The following is a 17,935-nucleotide window of genomic DNA, read 5'->3' on the forward strand; positions in this document are numbered from 1 at the left end:
CACTTAAAACCCGACACAGAATATGAAAAAAGTGAACTATAACACCAACACTATAGATCATTCCCACACTATCAAATGGATTATAAAACCAAACAGATACAATCGATGTATGCAGAAGAGGAGAAAAATGTCACTACATTGCAAACAATTAAAGTTGTCATTTATGGAGGTATGCGTCAAGCCAGAGGTCGCCTGAGTTCTTCAGTGACCTGAAGAAAAAGAGAAAAAAAATACACACATACACTTTAAGTGAGCAATTCATCACATACTAATTTTGATTTGGTCATTACAAAATGTATATCTCATTCTATCTTCGGTATTCTGACTTCCGGTATTGCACTTTTGAGTTCACACCTTTGTTTTGTCAGATGAACACAACCTCAGCATGTCTCATGCTGCCAGTAGATGATAAACTACTAGTATTGTAGTATTGGACTTACCTGAAAACATCAGCAAGGCCTTGCCACATTGTTTTCACCTGGTACGGAACGCCATGTTTCTCACACAGTGCGCGGACCAGTGGGGCCACCAGGTGGTAGTTGTGGCGCGGCATCGTGGGAAACAAACTTCAGAGACAAAGGAAAAAGAAGGCGTCCATCAGCATCAAACATGTCTCAACAAATGGGTTATAATCAGATTCAACATTTAAAAACATACTGTTTCGCATAGAGAAGGATGGCTGCATCCAGTAAAAAGCAGTTGTTTGAAGTTCACATTGGCTGTCTGATTATTCTATTGTAATTGATACTGAACACAGAGAACGAATAAACAAAGAGATAAAAATACAGCAAAAAAAGTGCAAGTCAATCCAATATACTTCTGTCATTATACAGTATATATGATATTCCATTATATAAATATTTCACAGAAATGACAAAGTTCTCTAACTCTCATTTACAGAACATCGTAATGTTCATATTTTACAAACTACAGAACAGTTTAGTCTTTTCTCAGTTAATTTCCTCAAAAAGATCATGTTGCAGAAATGTGACCCCTTGAAATACAGTTTTCTATTTTCTTTCAACCATAAATCCGACATGAAACTTTTTAAAACAAGCTTTGTGCATCATCTTGAGTAACTGGGTCAGAAGCTTTGAAGAGACATTGCTGTTGAGTTTTTCAAATGTATTTTTAGCACTTTGAGCACCACAAGTCAGGTGCCATATAGTTATATCATATTGGAGAGAAGACAGATATCTCTACAGCCCATATCTTCAAAACCTCATCAGCTCAATACTGCATGATGTTTATGTTGAGTCAAATATTCAAATCCTGTGATACACGTTTCTCATATCTTTGAAAACTTTGGGATCTTTACTAGAAGTTAAAATTGTTTTGCTACATAATACCTGATGACGATTACTACATGCTGCAGGAGCGTTGAGATGTTTTTACTTTTAATTTTACTTTTATTGATTCAACATCAACATCAATAGCCCTTGCACCGCTGTTGTTGTTTAGTTAGTCACTGTACATACTTATATACACTTCATATACACTGCATATACTTTGCATTTTCTTTATTATCTAATTTCATAAATTAATATGCTCTGCTGTTTTGTTGTATATATTGAGTATTTTGTATTCCTGATATGTTTGTGTCTCTATGTAACTTTGCTTGCTACTGTGACAAACTAATTTCCCCTTGGGGATGAATAAAGTATACATCTATCTATCTATCATTTCAGGAGCTTTTCTCTGTTTTTCCTCCAAACGTTGAACTGATGAACACATGTTCTCCTTGGACTCCATCTCTGACTTACTGGTGTTCAATTTGAAAGTTGAGGTGTCCGCTGAACCAGTCGTTGAAGGGGGACTGCTTGATATTGCAGGTGGCGTGTAGCTAAAGTAGAGGATGACACAAAAGACGCGTTTTTTATTTTTTATTTTTTATATTTAACCTTTATTTAACCAGGAAGTCCCATTGAGATTAAAAATCTCTTTTTCGAGGGAGACCTGGCCAAGACAGACAGCAGCATAAAAAAACACAGACAGAAATAAAAACCTAAAAAACATAGACAGAAAACACAGAACAAGACAAGTTAGTTAAAAGAAACTAGTTAGTTAAAAGAAACTAAAAGCTAAGAGCTAAGAAACAGTGACGTAGAGTTAATTAAAGAAACATTTACATTTTTGTGAACATGCCTCTATTTCTTTCATTCGAGATTTAAAAGCAGTCAGTGATATTAGTTCCCTGAGCGTTAACACATCAGCAGCAGGCACAGCTGCCTGCATGGACAGTTTGATAAAAAACCAGGTACCTGCATGGACAGTTTGATAATAAACCAGGTACCTGCATGGACAGCCAGTCCTGGTGCTTATCGTGGTCGATGTTCATTGGCAGATGATTCATTTGGGTCACCCACACAAACCAGTTACTCTCCAAAAACCTAATATAAGGCAACACAAGACAAGTGGCTGAATAATATGTGACACCATATGATGAAGGTGTTGTAGAAAAACAAGGTGTCACTTCAAAAGTGGTTCATATGTTGAAACTAATGGTTTTATTTAAGTTAAGTAATTTATTGATTATTTATACATCAGTCATAAAAGATTTAAAAGAACAAATGTTGGGTTGTCAGGTATTTATTCCCCTCCATAATAACTTGATCCGTCTTCTCTATGTCAGTGAGCATGAATGTGTATCTTTGTTTTTTAAATTGTTCAGTGCATGTGTTACAATATATGCTTCAAACAGCAGATGTGTGAGTGTGGTTTGATGACAATATATCATGATGGTAATGTAAGTGTGTGTTTGGACTGTGGCGTTTACCTGACAAAGCTGATGAGCACCACTGAGCCAAACAGGCCATACAAGGGCACAGAACAGCAAAGGTAGCGCAGGTAGTAAGACAGAGACCAAGCCAAATCCTTCATGAAGACAGGAGGGTTAATATGACCGATCTTTGTGATCAAGACTCCCTGAAACTCATCTCTTATCTGTATAAAGCTCACGTGGACATATGTAATTGGACACAATGAAGAAAATGCTCATATAATCTGCGTTGTAAGGCATCGTCTTACCACCCAGTCGTGGCGAGAAATCATGGTGCGAATGATCTGAATGTGGAAGTAAACTGGAATGAGAAGAGGCGGTCCAACTATAAAAGAGAAAAAGTGAACTGTTATTCCTATGAAGAGAGATTAACTCTTAACTTTTTTTAAGTTTAAGAAAATTACCAAGAAAGAAGTACTTGTGTTGGTGGTGATAGGGCATATATTTTATCTTTTTTATGCCGTACTGTAGGAGAGAGGAATACAGAGTCATGATGAGAAGCTGGTCAAAGATTAAATAACACGTGTTTACGGGAAAAAAAAGTCAAATCAGTTTCTTGCCTCCACTGGTTGAGTTGCTCCAACTACGAAGACGTGCAACATGTTGACATCAGGGTCCTTACTGAAGATGTTGGGTTTCGCGTGATGCTGGTAATGCCGGTGATTCCACCAGTTGGCAGACGCTCCCTGAGAAAACCATCCTTTAATTATATCTCTGTCAAATCTTCAGAAATCAAAATGTACAATTGAGAATACCAATTACCTTCAAATGGCCGATTGAAAACTTGTGCAACACGTGATTCCAGCTGGACTTCTTGAAGACAGACAGGTGGCCAAAGTCGTGCTGCAGCCATCCAGCCTGCAACTACAGAAGAGGAAGAAAAACGAGCATTAACTCAAAGTTCATCAACAATGACAGCATGAGGGGAAGAGATAATGATGTTTGAGTCACCTGAGCAGTTGCCAGCATGACGGCGCTCAGAAAGGTCAGTGTCCAGCTAGTTCCCCAGATCCAGATGATCATCCAGGCGAGGGCCTCCAGCAGCAGGATGTGACCCAGGTGGAGGCAGAAGAACGAAGGCCGAGCCTGGAACAGACCCTCGCGCTCCGCCTTCGCACGTAAATGGTGGAAATCCTGTATGATTGTCGCCTGAGAGCAGATGTGGAAAAATATCAGTCATTGAGGGTTAAAAAAAAAGGGGATGTTCTTACAACATTTGAGGGCGTGCAGCTTTTAAGTTTTAGTACAGAGATTAAAAAAAGAAGAAACAAAGAACAAGACATTAAGGCGGTTTGAGTTATTTAACAGCTCAAGACACAAGTGTCCAGAATCTCAGATGTGCCTGAACACCGTTCGACTCATGAATAACAAAACAGATGTGTCAAGGGTCTGACCTAGTCCTTTTCCTCAGGTGTTTCTGTACATGCTATCAATCCTGCCATGTTGTCCCACTGAGACATAAATAATGAGATGTTTATCTTTAATTGAAGGAATCTGAGACGGATCTCACGTTTTTGTTTCGGTCCTGGCTGGGCTCTGTCGCTGCCAGCTCTCCAATCAGCAGGGGCTTCAGAAACTTTCGCACAAACTTTAAGTCGGGGTGAAAAGCAGTGAACGCCTCCTGGGAAACAGAAAGGAGAAAGTGATGCAGTAAATAAAATAAAAAGTTTGCAAAATGTGTTTTAGAGTTTCAAACAAGCAGACAATGGGCTTAAGGTGTAGCATACTGGTCAACAGATACATTAATTAGTGCTTGTAATGATTGTGCCAAAAATAGCAGTCTTTTGTGTTTTTCAATTTCAATGCAAACACTGTAAATTAAATAATTTGAGAAGTTTAGAAGGACTGTGTCTCTTAGGTGGTGCAATGGTGAAATATGTTAAGAAGCTCAACCTAAACAGTAAAAGGCTGGAAACCACTGGTTTAATGTTCGACAATGTGTTGGAGAACAGTACTTGTGTGTATGTACTTAGTTACATTCCACCATTGACAATTATGAACACCTCAACAACAAAGGTCTCTTGTATTTTCAAGGAAATGTGTTGAAATGTAAAATATTACCGTGGCATCCTCTCCAGCATAGTGGCTGATGACCCGGATCCCTCCTGGGTGTCTTTTGGCCCACTGCGTAATGTTGTAGACCTTTCGGTCGATCACCACCCACTGGTCGTTCCTGTTGCAGTGGCTCTGCACCTCCTCCCAGGTGTAGACGCCACCGGCTCGCCCGCTGAGCTGCTCTCCTGGCTCCGTCAGCTGGCCTCCACCTCCCATCCTCACTTCTGTCTCTGGCCTGGGTCCACCTGCACACTAGAGGGCCAGTCAGCCACAAACTTTGACACCTGGGTGTGAAGAAGAAGAGGTGTGTTTAACGCCCCTCTGACAGTGTGCAGTCACAGATTGTGCAGAGGGAGCAGCATCCAGAGGAAGAGGGTTTTAACCTGTTGCTCTCTTTACTTTGACCACACAGCTGATTGTGACACAAGCGAAGTAAGACAAAGAGCAAAGCAACATCTTCACTAATAATTGATGATGAAACACGACAACCAGGAGGCTGCTGGTGAGGCAGGGCGTATTTTCTCCATTTGCATAATTGTGTCTGTATCGACATGAGCCTCCAATAGCGTTTACATTAACTGCAAAATTCTCGTGTAATGAAATATTAATCTATATTTAGCGTGTGATTTGGATTTGTGTGTGACTATTCGTTTTTTACAGCAGCGCAATAAGTCGCAGTTTATCACAATAACCGGTCCACGTGTAAAAACAACACGCTGATCCATCAAACCACAGACAGTCTATCGATAAACGCGCATCGCCTGTGTATTGATTAGTTGAACAATACTCGCAGATAGCGGCCGGCTGTAAAGGCCCGCGACATGAAGGTGTAAAATATTTCACACTTACAGTATCCAGATTTGGGCTACTCTCCCCGGGTTTCAGTCACATATGCACTGGCTCACTTTATTTGCTCCCGTTTCGTTTTTGACCCATTTCAAAAATCACAAAATTCATCCTCTCGTCTTCCCTAAAATGTGCATGGACTCATTCACCCACTCACAGTACAAATTCCGAGCAGATCATTCGAGGGTTTCTGGGCCAATCGGCGTACAGTATATCCTGGACCGCTGGCTGATGTGCAATAGGCTCAACACGCAGCTCGTCTGACATGTCACACTGTCTCGTCTGTGCGCTCACACGAAAGAGACGCTTTTAGATCATCCTCCATTACATATACATGTATTATATTCATAGTATAATGGACAGTGTTTCGTGGTATTATCATTGTACTATTCAATAGTAGTTCAGTCTATATTCTCAGATTTAAATTCCATTATATTCTATTTGATTGATTATTTACTGTGTTTATTGTATGATTTATTATCTATCTATCTATCTATCTATCTATCTATCTATCTATCTATCTATCTATCTGTCTGTCTGTCTGTCTGTCTGTCTGTCTGTCTGTCTGTCTGTCTGTCTATCTGTCTGTCTGTGTCCTTATCCTTATCTAAAAGTAATTATCTAAGGTGGAAGTTTATCATTATTTTTTAGACCAACATAAAGAGCTCCTTAGTCAAAGTGAAAATATATATACGTATATATATATATATATATATATATATATATATATATATATATATATATATATATATATATACGTATATATATATATGTATATACGTATATATATACATATATATATATATATATATATATATATATATATATATATATATATATATATATATAACAATATCACATGTTGTGTTCAAGGAATCAATATCTTTTAAAAATGACGTTTGACTCCAACTGAACGCTCGTGATCAGTAAACACAGAGCCAGCACAGTCAGCAGTCATATAACTGAAACTCTCTTCAACTGAAAACAAGGGCACTGGTTAGTTTATTGTCACGCGTTATAATCCTGGGCAATATTAAATTACATATTATAAAATAGGTGTTGCAGTTCCCTACTCCACCAGCAGATGTGCTCCTTTATTCAGATATCTTCCTTGTCCTCATTTCACCCCTGAGGATGTAACAACAGCAGGTATCATGACAGTCTTGTGTTGCATCAGAAAAATATGCAACAATGTAATTCAACCCAAAATTAGATGTTTTATTATTAATGATTGGATCTTGGATGGTGGAAAATAACCATTAATGTTTACATTTATTTCAGTTTTTACTTTTGTTGTTGTTGTCTTTCCATAATGTTCCCATGCTGGCCGGGCCATGCAGTTCTCATCTGGATCCAACACATTCACCTCAGCAGTCACATCCAGTCACCGCCCGGGGTCTCTGTCTTTCTGTCGGCTGCTTACAGTCCTTTGTGTCATTTCAGGGTCGTTTGAATGCGATGCAGAAACGTGCAAATCAGCTCTTTTGGTTCTCAGCATATCAGACAGGATTATCCTCAAGCAGCGCGTGGCCTGTCTCCCCGTTTGTCTGCTTCTTCTGCCACAGCTCATCAGGCTGACAGAAGCGCTGCACATCTGACCCCAGCAGCTTTTCCAGGCTTTTCTTCAGTATCACAACCAACAAAACATGCTATCAATCAGCCTGCTGTTGTCAAGAATTCAACAAAGTATCTTTTGTACAGTAGTATTACTTAACTGGAGTAGTTCCATTTTGGGAGACTTTTCAAACTTCTGCATTTCAACCAGACATATTCTACTATTTATCCAACAGCTAACAATTGAGTGACTTTTTTTAGATGAATATTTTACATTCAGGTCCTTAATAAATATGATGCATTGCAGCAGATTAAACCATCCAACAACATATAACGTTGTTTCAGTCTATGCACCACCTGCACCTGCAGCAATAATAAGATGACTGTAACACATTCATGCATTCATAATTTTAGAAGAATTGCTAATTTATAATGAGTACTTTGACCTTATGCAAATACATATTAATACTAGTACTGTAGTGTTGGAAAAGGTATTCCGATGTTTTGCTCAAGTAAAAAAAAGCAATAATCATAATGCTGCTCAAAAAGTAAACTATCCTGAATTAAGAAGTATAATTGAAGTAGATTTACTTCCAGACAAGTAGTTTTACTACAGAAAGTTATAATACTACATACGTTGTTATACTAGTATTTAAACGCACAAATGTAATGAAGAAGCAAAAGTACTCAATAGATCCACATACATGCAGTAAAAGGTACATTTCCCCCTGATATTGAATTGAAGTACAGAGTACTGATGCATAAAATGGAAATCCTCAAGTAAAGTACCTCAAAATTGTACTTTAGTACAGTACTTGACTAAATGTACATACCACTTGCACTATGCAGTTGTAAAGGAGTATTTGTACACAGTTAGAACAAGAGGATGTGAATATTCCTCAACTGGATACAGTTAGTTTGTGCTGTAACTGCTGCTGTCCTTTTATTCCAAACTTGCTCTGGGCTCATCAAATTTTGGAGCTATTTTGAGCCACAGTGTATGAATAATTTTAGTCGAGTCACATTCATGACAAGGCAAACTGCAGTATAGTCGGTATCTCTTCATCCATCTATCCACCTGTTTAGGTGGTGAAGCAAAACTTTTACTTTGTCAATGACATTTAGTGAGACTTTTACTCAACCATGCTGCTTATCTGATCGTTAATGCATCAGTCATTCTTACACTTATCTCAGGTTGAACACTCTGAGGGTTGGCAGCAGTTTTTAAGTTATTTTTGTTATTTTTGCATCTGTTCTGTGTCATAGCAGAAAATTATATGAAGGTTGTCATCGCAGCTTTTTAATTGGTCTATAAAAACCTGCTGAACTAATGTCTCTCGTGTTTGATACAAACCAGCACTAAAGTTACTTTGGAGGTCCAGCAAACTTTGTGATGACAAGCATTATGCATTTACAGTGTACAAGTACAAGGCATGCATTCAAAATGTTACTTCACTAAAAGCGTGTAAGATCATCAGCAAAACATACATGAAGTATCAAAATACAAATCTACTCATTATACCGTGCAATGGCCCTTGTCCGTGTTATTTTAATTAGATGTTTTCTTTGGTTTGTATTGCCTGAAGACTAGTTACTGTACATACAAAGAACATACACAATACAATAATGACACAACTTAGGGTTTCTCTGTAATAATAAAATACATATCAGCATATAGCAGATGGGCAGTTTAAATAGTGATGACTTAAAACTGTTTATTTTTTACATTATTGCAGACATTACAGTACATTACATGGTCACTGTGAGAGATACCAGATATAATAAACAGACAAGTAGGCGTAGTGGGCTTATTATTGAAACAAAAACAAGAATAAACAAATGTATTAAAATTAAAATCTATTCTTTTAAATCGTTTAAATAGACAGAGCGGTTGATAGGAGAGAACGTTTTTACTTAAAACACACGCACACGCACACACACACACACACACACACACACACACACACACACACACGCACACACACACACACACACACACACACACACACACACACACACACACACACACACACACACTCACTGACCATGTGACGTGAATGCCCCCTGCTCCGGTTACAGAGGGAAGGCGGAGGGAGGCAGCGGTTCAATGTAAACCTTCTCTCTGATGGAGAGAAGCGGCCAACATCAGGAGAGGACACACAGTCGCTCAGTCAGCGCTGCAATTTCCCAAAATGTGCAATTTCCTTCTCCAGCGCGGATTAAAACTCCGGGAGACCTCGCCCTCTAATGGGGAGCAGCCGCATTAACTAGTGGACACACTTCCATTAACTGCTTTTCTTTGCTGCCGGCAGGGTCACCGAGCTGCGCGCGCACCGTGAGCTTATCCACCGACACCCGGCAGGAGGAGGGACATTAAACTGACTATTTAGACTCCTAAAGTGCCACTTCTTTCCTATTCAGAAAGAGAGACCGGATCACGTGGGCAGGTGACCTGAAAGCTGCGCGTTATCTTTCTTTTCAAAGCCTGGAGGAAGTTAAAGAGGAGAGGGTAAGGACTGCAATAATTCAATTTGAGCACACAATTCTGCTCTATTTTTGTTGAGCTCAGCTACCAGCGGCACTATTACTATTATTGTCACTATTATTGCTACTATTACAACTGTCATTACTATTACCCCACACTTTGTTAGATATCTTCAACTGGTGTTTTTTGATCAAGCGGCAGATGAAGTGACGAAGAGACAAACTACTGTGGCATGGCTGCAAGTGTGTTAATTGGCCCGGACCATGATGCCATTTGCAGCCGGTGGGTTCAACAACAAGACAACATTAGCTCCCAGGCGGAGGGTTAACTTGTCACAGATACTACTTCATCAAATGACTGTGTCCTGACTCACATAGGAGTCAGGGACAGCAGGCCACAGCATGGGCAACTCCTCCAGGAAGGGAGAGGGAGAAGAAGAAGATGAGGGGGCGAAGGATGGTGAAGAGGCCGAAATCACAGAGAAGAAGAAGGAGGAGGCGGTGGAGGTGGAGGCAGAGCTTCCACTGGGGGTGGAGGAGTTGTTCGAGAGTGGGGATCCCGTGCTGGACCTGTGCTACCGTAAATTTAAGCGGTTGCCGTCACGCGTCAGTGAACTTTTGCATCTGGAGAAGCTGTATGTTTGTGGGAACCGCCTGCGCACTCTACCGGACAGCATCTCCCAGCTGCAAGGTCTGCGTATCCTTGCCCTCGATTTCAACAAGATGGAGGATGTTCCCGCGGCCGTCTGCCAGCTCACTAACCTCACTCGCCTCTACCTGGGCAGCAACCGGCTCATGACCCTTCCGCCTGAGCTGAGAAACCTGCAAAGTCTGCGCTGCCTGTGGATGGAGAGCAACTACTTTGATAGGTTTCCACAGGAGCTCTACGACCTGCCCCACCTCAAGTCCCTTCAGATTGGAGACAACCGGATGAAGACGCTGCCTTCTGACCTCTACCGTATGGAGGCTTTGAGGGGATTATGGCTCTATGGGAACCGCTTTGATACCTTCCCCAAAGTCTTGCTACGCATGGAGAATCTGGAGATTTTAGATCTGGACCGCAACAAGATAACAGACTTTCCCAGCCTGAAGCGTCTCCACGCCCTGCGGCTCTTCTCCTACGACCACAACCCAGTGGACAGCCCTCCTAGAGTGGGCGAGGAGGTGCTCGTGGTTGGGGAGGGCGCTGCAGAGTTCTTGGAGGAGCGCGAGGCCAAGATTGAAAGACTACGAAAGGCCGCAGAGCAAGAGGCTGAAGAGTTGGCTCTGGCAGGGGAGGAGCCGGTAATTCATGGCATCCTGAAGAACAGCAGCTCCAACTCAAAGCAAACTGCGGTGACTGTTGAGGACGCAGACATTGACGAGGAAGCGGCCCTGGCAAATGAGGAGGAGGATATGGAGCTGCCCGTCACCGAGTACGACGGAGCTGAGCTTGAATATGACGAGGAGGGGGTCGAATATGAGACGGAGGAGCTGATATGTGAGGGAGAGGGGTTTGAGTATGAGGGGGACGAGCTGGAGTACGAGAGGGCTCAGATGGACTATGAGTACGAGGAGCTGCAGGACTCTGGGAGACAAGATGAAGGGGCATGAAAAACCCTGCATACATTCAGACTCAGATGTTCTGCAGGCAGGCGGAGGTGGATGACAGAAAAGAAGCTGACACAAATTAGCTGTGCTGCTAATTGCTAATCTAGCGTTAACTGTGAAAATGAATAAGCATCGAGGCATTATGAAACTGACATCTCAATCAGCTGCAAATGACCAAATCAGAGCAGGACTCAGGTGGTGTGTGTGTGTGTGTGTGTGTGTGTGTGTGTGTGTGTGTGTGTGTGTGTGTGTGTGTGTGTGTGTGTGTGTATGGGTGTGTTACATTAGGGTTGTTTTTGTGTACACCATCTTCCCTTATTAAATATGAACTTAAATCGGTGTCAATCATTTATGGGAAGATATGTCTTAATAGGGACCCAGTAAAGGAAGCAGCTATACTGTTTACTTCACTGACACTCTGTAGTATTTCCACAAATCATGGTCAGTGTCTGTTTTATGTGCCAGTGCATCCCAGGCCTCGACTCATTGCTATTTTTATAAACCGAGACGGTTGGTGCACATGTAAATGTGTGTATTGAATTTAGATTTGCAAAATATTTATTACAACCCTTGTCAGTGTTGTGTAAGCAATCCTGCGAGTGTCAGTGCCAAGAAAGAGAGCGAGACAAGCAGGATTATTAGAGGGATGAATAGCTGGGGTGCCTCACCATAAAAGGTAAGTCCAGAGGGAGGCTCCAGACATGAAATAGACTCACAAAAGTGTCAAGCAGGAGGTCAGCAGGTCAGAGACTCGGCCCCGTCGTGACCTTTGTATACTCCTTTTGGTCAGAGACGGCACCTTTTCTACCATGTCTCCAACATGAAGCAGGTCCGGCCCTTGTTCTGCTCTCATCTCCGCACTCATTATTCATGTGGGGCTCGTTTGTAATCCAATCCTCTTTGCCTCCACGTATTTCCTTCTCACATCTCATTGAAAGAGTGAAATATTTATCACAGCGCTGAAATATTTATGCTCGTACCCATGTGGCAGCGTGTCCCGACTCCTGCGTCTGTGCTCAGGGAAACTTTTGGAGAACAGACTCATATTTTTATATATAAAACCATACATTTTACATGTATGTACGGCTATTTGTGTTATGTCAGCGGATGATGATCTTTTAATTATTAATCTTCTGATTATTTTCTTGAATATTTAATCGATTGATCCAGTGGATATCAGAAAATAGAACAAATTGCCACCCACAGTGCAGTAGAGTGCAAGTTGATATCTTCAAATTGAGTGTTTTGTTTGGCCAACAGTCTCAAACTAAAAGTTCAGTTTACAAAGAAGATTTGAAAAGATTGTTTGTCAGTTTAAAAAAAATATTAAGCAATTTTAAAAATTGTTGAGTAAGTTCAAATCTAAGTTTCTGTAAATCTACAACTAATGATCATTTTTATTATTATCTAATTTATAAAAAAGTCTTGACTAACAGGTTGATTATTTTGTCTTTAAAAATGTCATAAAACAGCATAAAATGCTCATCACAGATTCCCAGAGCCAAATGTGACATCTTCCAATGTCCTGACCAAAAACCCAAAGGAATACATAACTGTAATCTTAATTAAAGACAACGTAATGCAGCAGTAGCTTACACTGGAAGAGCTAGAACCAGAGAATATTTTGCTTGAACAAGACGAAGGCCCGGTCAGACAGTGTGTTTTTTTTGTAATTGTTTGCAATGAGATTGAAGTGTTTTTTGTGCTGCTTTTGCGTTGCTGAACTCCATGTGCCTCAGAGCGTAAAAGTGTGTGTATAGTAGTGTGGAGCTACAGTATACGACACATAATGTGACGCTTTTGGACACTTGATCCTCCAGTGACAGCGAGTCAAAGACAATGCATCAACTCTTTCACTGCCTCGTTGGCTTGCACACGACTCACTTCCCACAGCTTTTCAGCTCACACAAAAAGGACTCAACAAAGAGATGAAAGTAAGCTATTTTTTGACAGGACTGTTGTAAAACAATACAGACGAGGAAGTGATGAAGGTTTTCAGGATTTGATCATAGCAATATGTCGTAATTACACACTTCCATAGTGTTTATTTCTGCACAAATCACCCAGAGTAAAGTGTTACTAAGAAACTCAACATTTTATTTTTAGTCATGCAGGTTCCTTCCCGTGAGAAGGTTTAGCCCCTAAAGATGAACCTGTGAAATAAAAGTAAGCCGAATGAGTCAAAGGAAGCATAGGCATGATGGCACATCATGTGTACAGCTTGTTCCTGTACCTGTCAATGTCTCGACGATTGTAGCTGTTGTCCCTTTTTCCATTGATAATTCCTGCATAAATGTGGCCAGATTTTGACTTTTCATAATCGGCACCATGACAAAACCTGGGGGAAAAAAAATCAACACTCTTGTCAACTAAACATGTGCTTGGATAATATTCTGTAATGTTCGCTTACCTCAACATTATCTGAAGGTATCAAACAAACTTACACGCTTTTATAATGTGTGTTGAAGTGTGAGCGATCAAACGGTGTGTGAGGAAAAGTCTGGTTGCTTGGAGCATTGAGAAGAAACCCTGAAGGCTCCTAGAAAACACAACAAAAGGCTAAAACAACTGATAACAGCTCCAAACACAGAGGTAATGTTGATTACATGGGAAACAACTACAAGATAAAAGTATATCACCTTTTTTCCAATGGACTTCGTGGTTGGTGCATTACTTTTGGACCGTGGTGACGGCAGAAGGGAGGTCTAGATGAGCAGAGGGAAGGGTGTTTAAAGTTAAAGTGATGTCATTAAAACCTTCGACAGCTGACTGGAAGAGGATCAATACTTACCGGGCAGGCCAAGGGAGCGATGGCACCTCGAGTGAATCCTGTTTCTCGAGAAAAATGGCTACTGCACTCGCTCGGTCTCGCCTGAGTGCCCTCAAACAAAAGCACAGAAAAATGCTGTGAAATCTTACAGATTCTGGAAAATAATATTGCAAACTGAGTGGATGAGGTCTGTGTGTCAACCTGCAGAAACGGCTGTGTCACAAAGTCACTTTTCATCACTGAGCTGTGAGTCTGGATAGGTTCAACCTAAACATCAGTAAAAAAAAGTAGCATGTTGTTCGGGGAAATACACAAAAGAAATAACTTGTGTACCTACTGTGTGATTACAGATGTGAGCTAGTAATACTGATTTAATTTACAATAATTATTATTTACAAATCTTACCATGCAGCTTTTTTTCTCCAGAAATGTGTTACATTGAAGGTCTGTTCCCTCAGTGAAACCACTTTCTCCTTTCGGACCCACAGTCACATGGTTCTGGGAAACTGGGGGAAGTGTGACAGTGTGCTCATACAAACACCCACAGGCCAAGAGAAATCCTCATTCTCTTAACAGCGGCATAATTACAATTAGTATGTTATTATTATGTCTCTCCCCAATCCTCTATTTTCCGTTTGTCTTTAACCTTTAAAGTCACATAAACATGAGTCTTCATTATTCTACCTGAGGCTGTGAGGCGATGTGGCACAAACCATCTTTGGTATTCTGTCTGAAGAGAAATATTCATGAAAACAGATACTAATGAGAAATGTTCAACTTTTTATTTATGTACAACATGTGTTGTTATCGTTCTGCGTCTTACCTTTTCCTCCATAGTCGCTGTCTTCGGAAGACTCTTCAGCTGATGGAAGCCGCTGTCTCTGGACTTGTTAACGAGGTTTGGAAAAGGCCCCGTATCATCAGACTGGATGTGAGGTTGGTAGTGTTGTTTAGTTTGAGACATGAAACTGTCAGATAAGAGGAGTCTGCACACAAAAACAACACACATGTGTTTGAGGACCAGTCAGCTCAATCAGTTCAGAAAGTTGGTTCACAAAAATAAAATGTCTGCCTCCACTCAAATACAACAGAGAGCAATACAGTTGGCTATATGGGGGTCTTTGCATTGAGAAAATTTGATTAAAAAACAGCAATAGTAGAAAGTTTGTTGAAATATGAACGGCTCAATCTGTACATTACTGCACTTAACAGGGACATTGTTTCTGAAATGTTTAAATAAATTGAGAATGCCATGAGCCTCTTATTCACTAGATGAATATCTCTCAGATGTAATTCACCCAAGTGTTAATCCCTGATTGATTAGACTTCTTCTCAAGACTGTTATAGAGTTCAGACAGCGTTTTATTGACATTATGTTGAACTTTCCTGTTAGCTTTGTTGCACCTGTTCAGGCTGAACCAATATCACCTCTATAAGGGACACTTTGACTAGAAGAAGAAGCTCAGGTGTTACCAATAACATTAACGAGCGTGTTGCATTCAGCCAGCACTGTCACTGCATTCCAAATCACATACTTTTCATTTCTACTTCTGCACGTACTGATGCAGGAAGTATGCATTCAACTGAGACATACTACTTTCTCATAACATTGCACCTTGAACTTTGACCCTCATACATCCGCAGGACATCCTTGTATTTGTGGCATACTGCCTTTGACACTGTATGTATTGGAACATATTAAATCTTCTTCTGGCATACTAAATAGTATGATCGTATGGATGTTGGAACGCACAGGGTGACAGTGAGCCAGCATGAGCAAAACTAGCACCCTGAAGTAGCTAAATTGAATTCAGCCATCATTACTTTTGTTATTCACACCTGTGCCTTTCCTACTTAGCCATGTTGTGAACCACACACACACACACACACACACACACACACACACACACACACACACACACACACACACACACACACACACACACACACACACACACACACACACACTCAGTGTACTGACACAGGTGTTTTCACTCATGATTGCCTGATCATAAAATAATTGGTGAGCATCTCAGTTTCATTTTCATAGTCCTCATCTGACACTTACCCAAAAGAAGGATTGTCAATGAGGTCCAAACTGGGCCTGTAAAATATGGCTGGTCTCTGGTTTGATGTGTAGCCCGTGGCATTGAGATGTTCGAGGTAAGAGGTGAAATTCATCCTGCCTGGGTCTGAGAGAGTCGTACGAATATTGGCCATCAGAATCTTAATTTGAATCCTAATGGACTTTTTTTTTTACAGCAGTCATTTTGACTACACTCTAAGCAAATTGACCATATATTGAATTATAGTATGTCAAAATGTCTGCTGTGTGTGCTGTTTTTTAGTATGATACAAGTTATTTATGTTAATGGCGAGACCTTTGCCTCTCCCCTCACTGTGCACTCTCTCACCGTAAGCAGAGGAGAGGTGGACTGTGTTGCCGGTCACTCTGCTACCTGTTGCTCCAACAGTCGGCATATTGTCCTCTCCTGCTCAGCCACCCGTGACTGCTGTAATGGAAACTTTCACTGACACCGGTGATGGATGGCAAAAATCCTCTGGGCACGTGCACAGGGCTGTGACCACCAAACAACACAAGCAGGCAACAACATGTAACTAACTCCTTTGTTTTGGGGTTTGACAGAATCCAACAGAGCTCTTTGAAAAGGTGATTACAGAGTCTGGAGGAAATAATGCAATAAGTGCTCCCTATATCAAATGCTGTTTGTGAGTGAGGAGATAAGTTCAGCAGCACTACTGAACAGCTACAGATGTTTACACCAGATATGAATTACCCCTGAAAGGAAAGGAAAGATTCACTGACTCCCCAGACGTACCTGCAGGGCTTGTTGTTCACCTTTCTGTCGTGTGGCTGTGTGAGTAAACAGGTATCTGTTGCTAGGAGATCCAGCACTAGGGCTGATGTGTGACTCCAGAGTGGAACCTAGGCTGCTTACATCATTAGATAATGTTTCTACTGTATGTCAGGTCTCTGCTTTAATCTTTTAACACCTGTCCTATGCAAGTTATTTGATCACTGGAAGAAGTTCTTCTAGTTTTCAGATGCACTTGAAGGCAGCAGGTGGTGTTCAGGGTTCCGTGCTGTTTATATGCATCTAGCAATAAATATACTGAAGACCACTAATGTATCATCTATTTGTTTGTTTTTAGTCCTTAACACAAATGATTGGAATGAGTTTTTTTTTACCAAAGCACAATTTCTATTTCATTGTATTATGCAAAGTATGTCCTCAATAATACGTTATTTATGAATGATAATCAAAAAGTAGCAGCCATTTGTACACTGTACTTATTTAATTGGTAACACTTCATAATAAGAATACAAATTACATACTTAAGAAATGCTTAATGACTCATGAGGATGTATAACCTAAATGAATGCAGGGTGTATCATGAGTTATTGTTACATTGACAAATTATGAATGACTTTATGGGATTAATTCACAGAATGCTATGACTGAAGAAAATTAATTTATTGATTATCTATTAAGTGTGAACTGAGCACTATCATTTATAAGCTGCATTGTTTCAATCTTATATCATTATTACTGCATTATGGAGGAGTCAGTAAACAAAACATCGTATATCTGCTTACAGCTATACATTTGAGTGTGTTGTATACATTTATTAAATTGTATTATGATTATAAATGTGAAATAGGAGGAGTTAAAGTAAAATTATACCATTGTGGTGTAGTGTATGAATATAATATACAGTATTGCCCATACTTGAAAACTAAATACTATACTGTATTTTATGTATGTTGTATTTATTATTTATATTTATGTTATGTACAGCACACACACTATGGCTGCCTGACACGTTTTACTCTT

At 40.4% G+C, this 17,935-nt stretch overlaps 2 protein-coding genes across 2 annotated transcripts; one reads left to right on the plus strand and one right to left on the minus strand.

The window, feature by feature from the left end:
• Window positions 1–157: 157 nt before the first annotated feature.
• Window positions 158–5,860, minus strand: fads2 (fatty acid desaturase 2; the record flags this gene model as incomplete). The annotated part of the gene is given in 14 exon segments (XM_079223039.1): window positions 158–209; window positions 441–566; window positions 1,764–1,843; window positions 2,294–2,390; window positions 2,777–2,874; window positions 3,028–3,104; window positions 3,184–3,244; window positions 3,340–3,465; window positions 3,542–3,643; window positions 3,731–3,928; window positions 4,290–4,400; window positions 4,841–5,086; window positions 5,830–5,836; window positions 5,838–5,860. Coding segments are annotated over 14 exon segments (1,404 nt in total).
• Window positions 5,861–10,120: 4,260 nt separating this feature from the next.
• Window positions 10,121–11,311, plus strand: lrrc10b (leucine rich repeat containing 10B; the record flags this gene model as incomplete). The annotated part of the gene is made up of 1 exon (XM_079223267.1): window positions 10,121–11,311. One exon carries the CDS (start codon window positions 10,121–10,123, stop codon window positions 11,309–11,311), a length of 1,191 nt encoding a protein of 396 aa, XP_079079393.1.
• Window positions 11,312–17,935: the final 6,624 nt, after the last annotated feature.

Source organism: Taurulus bubalis (assembly GCF_910589615.1).
Source record: "Taurulus bubalis genome assembly, chromosome: 9".
Classification (NCBI taxonomy): Eukaryota; Metazoa; Chordata; class Actinopteri; order Perciformes; family Cottidae; genus Taurulus; species Taurulus bubalis.